The sequence below is a fragment of the Chelonia mydas genome, chromosome 21, assembly GCF_015237465.2.
Source record: "Chelonia mydas isolate rCheMyd1 chromosome 21, rCheMyd1.pri.v2, whole genome shotgun sequence".
In the NCBI taxonomy this organism is placed as follows: domain Eukaryota; kingdom Metazoa; phylum Chordata; order Testudines; family Cheloniidae; genus Chelonia; species Chelonia mydas.
In genome coordinates this window covers 6,598,799-6,605,294 of record NC_051261.2, presented here as the reverse complement: position 1 = coordinate 6,605,294, position 6,496 = coordinate 6,598,799, and the positions used below count along the sequence as shown (strand labels likewise).

The 6,496-nt window shown below is 45.8% G+C and overlaps 1 protein-coding gene across 3 annotated transcripts in view; it reads right to left on the bottom strand.

Moving 5' to 3' along the window:
• Positions 1-2,871: 2,871 nt before the first annotated feature.
• The window catches only part of SLC41A1 (solute carrier family 41 member 1), a 30,648-nt gene continuing 27,023 nt past the window's right edge, over positions 2,872-6,496 (bottom strand). For 2 of the 3 annotated variants that reach the window (XM_037884914.2, XM_037884913.2), the window contains one exon: positions 2,872-5,281. In XM_037884914.2, the coding sequence (XP_037740842.2) occupies positions 5,096-5,281 (186 nt within the window). In that variant the 3' untranslated portion in view covers positions 2,872-5,095. The remainder of the gene's footprint in view (positions 5,282-6,496) is intronic. The other variant, XM_043533781.1, reaches the window with a different exon arrangement.

Genomic DNA, 6,496 nt, shown 5'->3' with positions numbered 1-6,496 from the left:
CTAGAAGGCAAATAAAAATAACTCAACATTAGAAAAAAAAATCTCATGATTTTTAGGAATCTGGCTCAAGGGCACGAGTTCACCCAAGATTTTTGAACACTCAAGGCTGGCAAGGGGAACCAAAAGCAAGGTTCTGTTTTAAAAACAGCCATTAAGAAATCTTCCCACAGATTCCAGGGAATAAATGGACAGTGGCAAGAAATTGCTTTGGCTTTTATTCATGTTGGGCTGTTTGTTAGAAGAAGCAGAGTGATGGGTACTTCCAATTAAAGGGGGCTTTGCAAAGCAAAGTTACTTCTCACCTGCAAATGCCTGCTGCAAATGTAAAATTTCTCTCACTCACTGACACAGGGGAGAATCAAAACCCAGAATGACAAGCTATGCAGCAGGACACAGATTCAGATGAGAGACTGTGGGAGTAAATGAGGTCTCACTGGTGTTCACTTGTCCTTAATGCAGCGAGACAGCTTGGGTTGGTTTCAGACAACACAAGGTGACCCTTGCTCAGACGAGCAGTCAAAAAGCACATCCATGCAGGATAATAAATGGTCCATGGTCTTAAAAAAAAAGGAAAAAGGCTGCAGCTGCAGGGAACATGGTGCTGGTTGCGGGCTCCAGTACCAGCTGGTCTGGGAGGTTGCTTAGCATTCACTGTGCATAGGCCTGAGAGTCTTCAGCTGGCGTAGACCTTGACAAACAGATGATGGGAGAAGAGGAGATACATGTTAATAGAGATGCCCTGCCATCAGAGGTTGTGATTACAAAAACAGCAAAGGGTTCTGACGCACATCATGTGGCTGAAAACAACCTGGCATTCTCTGCCTAGAACTCCCGCTGAATTTACAGGGAGCCATCTGAACACAGAGCTATGGCTGGGAGGGTAGAGGCTGGTGGACTACAATCTATCTTTTTCATGGGACACGTGTTGCTTGCTATGCATACAAATTTTTACATATATTCCATTGATCGTTACAACACTGAGTTGCTGGAGAGCTTTAGCGAGAGCCAAGATGAGCCCAGAGAAAGATCTTTAATCAAGAGGCTGCTGGACTTGACATACATTAAAGCACCATGTACTAGGCAAGATGTTATTAATTCAGACCATGTATCGTGTTCCAAATCAATTAAGCCAGATGTGCCGCATGAATAAGACACTCATGCAAACCCCTTAGCATAAACAAGGACAAGAGACAGGTTTCAGAGTGATACAAGAGAGCAACCTTCGACCAACCGGGGGAACTCCTGCCTTTTGAAATCCACTGAGAAGAGACATCAGCTTCCTGGCTGTCCACTCAGTGACCCTGCCACAGGGATAGCGAAGTGGCTAAGCTGTCAGCGCTTCCTCATTCAAGTTTATAATCCATGAACCAAAAGGTTATCCTTAAAGCTGATTGGCAAGCTGTCTTGCACATACACTCCCCCCCCCCCCCCCCCCAATGGAGTATGCCCCCCTCTCCTTCCCACAAGTATTTGTTTTTTCAACAACCCCTCCGGAATTTTAAAAAGTGGGATTTTTTGTGTGTGTGTGTGAAAGTTCCCATTTTGTTGAAAAGCCATTTCTATCTAAAACATGAAAATGTTTCAACCAGTTATGTGTGTCTCCGGTGGAAGCAGGGACAGCTGCATGCTTCTCCCTTCTGAAACAGAGGTAGGGATCCAGACTGTTGCCTGTATGGGACCTTGCTCCAGCAGGGGCCAGGCAGCTCCCTTCCTCAAGGATATCAGGAGCTCGTAGGATCTAGTCCTGTGGGGAGTTTTCAGCCGGCCTTCTGTCTGCATTACGTAACTATCAGAGAGCATCTTGGCATGATCTGTAAGAGTAGGGGCTTGTCCTGGCATTCCAAGATGTCCTGCGTGTGCTGGTTTGGTGTCTTCCTTCAGCCCTGTGGTAGCTGAATGTGAAGTAATGGTGTAAATTCTTTGGGATCCTTGAGGATGGACTCTGCTATAGAAACTGCAACAGAATTTCTCCAGACCTCCATCTGCTAGCCTGCCGATCCAAGTTGTCTATCTGTAGCCTCGCCTTTCCTCTCCTCAGCCAAACCAGTGCTGCAGGGAAGCCTTGTATCACTAAGCTTTTACATGGTTAGGCCACAGCATGCTTGAAGTATTTAATTTTAAACTTCCCAATACCCTTGTCAAAGTAAGGGAGCATAACCCAGTTTGTGATTCAGTCTCTTTCTTTGGAGAGTTCCATAGGATGAAGAGTGTTAAGACTGGACCATCCAGTTCAGTTCCCTACCAACACAAAGATGTCCCCTGCATTTTCTAGGATGGAGTCTGGTTTTAAGTGCCTCAGACAATGGGGTTCCCACCACTTCACTTGGGAGAGTACACCACTCTAAAAAGTCTCCTGCGCAGGGGAAATCTTCCTCGATATTCATCTTACATTTCCCTTTTCCCAACTTTCAGGGATTTTGTCTGTACCCAATCCAGCATGCAAAGCTTATATAGCTATGCAGGGCGCTTTCTCGGTGATTGAGCTGCTTTTCCAGAACTGCACTAATTTGCCTCACAACTAATTCATACGAAAGGGGATCTATTCTAGTTTTATGCTGCAGGAGAGCATATACTAGTGTTATTCAATGGCCAATTCCTTATCAGACAAGACTGTACAGGTCAGCGTCAAACCTGTAACCTTGGGCTAGCAATAGCCTCTGAACTAGATTTCTCTCTCACTCCCTGTTTACAGAAGAGTGTAAATATCTCCACTGAAGATGTATCAGGGTAGAATTGGTAGGGGTGTGAACAAATTCAGGCCCCTTAGCTGAAAGCACACAGCGTCCTAGTTCAGGAGGAGGGTTTTCAACTAATAGACAGGGTGAGCAGTGTTCAGAAATGGTGGCTTGAAGGAAAAAAAGAGGGTCACAATCCACATAAATAAATGCCATCTTTATTTTACCAAATATAATTTAAAAATCAGTTAAGTTGACATTTGTCAATTCAGTTATATCAACTATAAATATTTAAGACAGTCTTTTTTAATTTTCATACAAAGAGGAACCCAACATTCTCTTCATTTGCAGCCAGGTCTAAAGTACACATGCATTCAAGTTCAACTGGTGAAAAATAAAAAAAAAAGTTGTCCTTCAAAGCATTTTAAAATTTAAATGTAAATTAAGTTCTTACCCTCCCCGCCCATCCTCCCTTCCCTCTGCCTGGTAAAACTTTAGGTACCTCACCCACGTAGAGCTATGGCTCTTAAAACAATCACCTCTACCTCCCTCAGTTTTTCAGCTGAGGCCATGGAGGGTTTCTCTCTTTCATTGGCACAAGTCTTTAGATAGGGAACTGATGAGGCACGTAAAATAGTAAGACGGGGGTCTACTAAAAGCTTAAGTGTTAGGGAAGGGAAATCTCCAATGTATCCCTCCATACTGGGCATGGAAACAAGTGACCCGTTTTTTGCGTCAGTTAACGCCGAGGTGCAGGAGAAGGTCTCCAAGAAATTGGGACTTCAGTGCAGCAAAATTTCAACAGAAGCCCTGGACAAATTAGATTTGTGAGACGTCGCTGGGGTGAAGAGATGTGAATTTCAGAGCTACGATCACAAGTGACATTTGAAGAGAGCAGTTCCGAGGCCTTCTAACATAGGAATGAAAACCCTCTGGAAACACACTCCCTACTAGCGCTGAGTCTGCGAGACCGCACTCTATTAAGAACTGCGATTCTGTGATTTAAGGCAATCTTTACGTAAGCCAGGTCTCCCAAATACTCTGTACAGTTAAGGCCATAAAAAAGAGGCGTCCCTCAAACAGTGTGAAACAGGAAACTATTCTTCTACAAGTACCTTTAGACAGTGGTCCCTCAGCTCTTATCTTTCTGGCATGCAAGACAGTAAATGTGGTTTGGTTTTGACATCTATATAGGTTCCTGTATTTTTTGGTATTGTTTCCCCATCAGTCCATGATGGAACTCCCCTTTTAGTTTCAAACCTGTCAACATGCCTGGCCTTAAACCAGGTCTCTAGCTCTGAACTGCAGGGAAAGTGCCAAGCCAATTCCAGACTGGAATTTTGCAGCATGGGACGATTGATGGTCATGACAGATACACTTGGCTGGGCTGTTGCTGTCTTGCTCAGCCCACGGTAAGGGCAAGGTGGTGTGGGCTTCCAAGCAAATCACTCCCTCTCAAGGCAATCAAGACAGCCATACTTACGTGGCTGTGGCAGAGTGCAGCTAGCCAATATACTGGGGTTGCTCAGAGCAGCAACAATCACCCCCTGAAACCAAGCCTCATTTAGGGTGAAGGTGGTCAAAATTCTACACAACACATTGAGGATCACTTCCCACTTGTTGAACGTAACACCCAGCTCTCTGGGAAGAGCCAAAAAGGAGAAAAACAGCATTGTTTTAAGGAGCTTGTGGGAGAGACAGAAGTTGACCCAGTATCAGAAAATAAGAGCCACTACAAGGGTGCATGTTCTGGAACGAGGAATGCATTTCAGACTTAAAAAGGGTGAGGGGGGGGGGAGAGAAACTAAAGTCCTACATACAATTAAAAATCCAGCAACTTTAGGGTTATGATTTAAAGCCTCAAATAAACCAGGTGAGCACGCCTTATAAGCATCTGGGGGTGGGAGTGGATGTTTAAAAGGGATCTTTCCGGCACACTCAGGCTAGTTCCCCAACCAGAATCTTGTTTGATTTAGAACCCAGGCATAAAGTAGGGCTTTGGGGGAGGATCTGGGGATGCCCCAAATCCTAGTTTATAGGGTGTTCCCTCCTGGGAGGTGCCTATTCAGTTTATAATTAAAACAAACCTGAATTGTATCCTGAACATTGAATGCTTATGAACCAAAAGGGTGACCCTTTACCTCTTGTGATGGGTGTGGGCTTCCTTTATGATCCGACTACTCAATCAACATTTCCAATATAACCTTGGTTCAGAAGCTGTGGCTATGAAATTGCACTTGGTGATTGTCTCTTACACTTTTTTTTGTCCTTCCTAAAACTAGATTTCTCTGTACAAACTTGGCTTGAAATATAAACCACGTAAAATTCCCATTGAAAATAATGAGAATCCAGTATCAATGCTGAAGTCCCAAGAGAGACAGAAGAAAGGGAAGGAGGAAAGAAGGGGATGATGGGGAGAGCTAGTCTCCCACGTCCGTGTCCCGGTCACCGATGAGCCAGAGAATGTGGAAACTGAGAGCCAAGAGACCTGTCCCAAGCAGGTCACCCAGCGCCGTTAAGTAAGGGATGGAAAAGTTATCAGGATCCAGGCCCCTACCCCACATCCAATGCACCATCCAGTCGGCAATGTAGAGTAGAATGAGAACCTGGAAAACAGACAAGAGGAAAGAGCCGTGTTAGCTACTAACGCAGACTTTCACGCCCTTTTCTTCCCCAGGACAAAGCCTTCCACCTGGGTTCTTCAAGTTCCTGTATACTCAGGCATTTGCAATTCAGCCTGATTGAAGAGCGAGCCCCTATTAATCCCATTCAAGCCTACGGAATAGTTCAGAACACTAAAAAGAGATGGGGCTGGTTGTTAAGAGGAACATCCTCAAACAAGGGAAAACCAAAGATTTGATGGTGGGCACATTTCAGATTGTGGGCATGTGGGAGAGGGGCATGCCTGCAAGTGAACAGTTAGGGGGCACAAGATGTGAGTTGGGTTTCTAATTCCCCAATGTGCCTTTGAAAACCTCCCTACTGCTCTATGCCCAATGCATCACCATCAGTTTATTTTAGGTGTATGAGAGAGTTCACTGCATGTGGGCTGAAAGCCTCCAAAATGAGGAGGCTCTGACCCAGATCCAAGTTTTGTAGCTCAGGTCACAACTCTAACCAAAATAAGAGAGAGGAGCTAGTGGACCCAGAGCCAGGGAAGTAGAGGCAGGATCCAATCCACGGTTCACACTGGGGTGACTCAGAGGTGAGCAGAAAGCCCAGCGAAAGGGGAGCAGAGTTGGAGCAGCAGAGTCCTGGGTTCCTGGGGGCAGGACAGCGGTCTCAGAGCAGTGACATGAATCCCCAGATGGTCAGGTTCTCACCTTTGCTCTAGGACAACACTGAGGGTGTCCCGAGTCAGTAGTTCACACTGAGTCCTAAGCAAAGCCAGGAGAAATGCTCACAAATCCATCTAGCAGCAGATCAGGTACAGACATTTAAAGCCATCAACTTGTGACCGGAGTGAGGGCTGGAAGGATCAGGCCAAGGCCCCCTCCTTCACTACAATCCATTTAATTACCCATGAGCCCCCACTCTGCTCGCAAGCCTGTAGCTTCCCACAATGCAGCTAGCTCTCTGCAGGGGGAAGAGCACCAGGGACTTTAGAAAGTGGTGGCTAAAGGAAGCTTCCCTTCACGTGTCCAGCACAGAGCAGGGGTCGCGACTTAGAGTAGCAGCCTTGTCCAGCACGCGCTGTTTTTCTTTCTTGTGGATGCTCTGACTCATTTCCTGGAGCTCAGCTCGGTTGTTGATTTTAGGGGGATGCTAAAACCAGCAACAACTTCCACCAGCACCAGGAGGTGGCTGTGTTTAGTAGGATA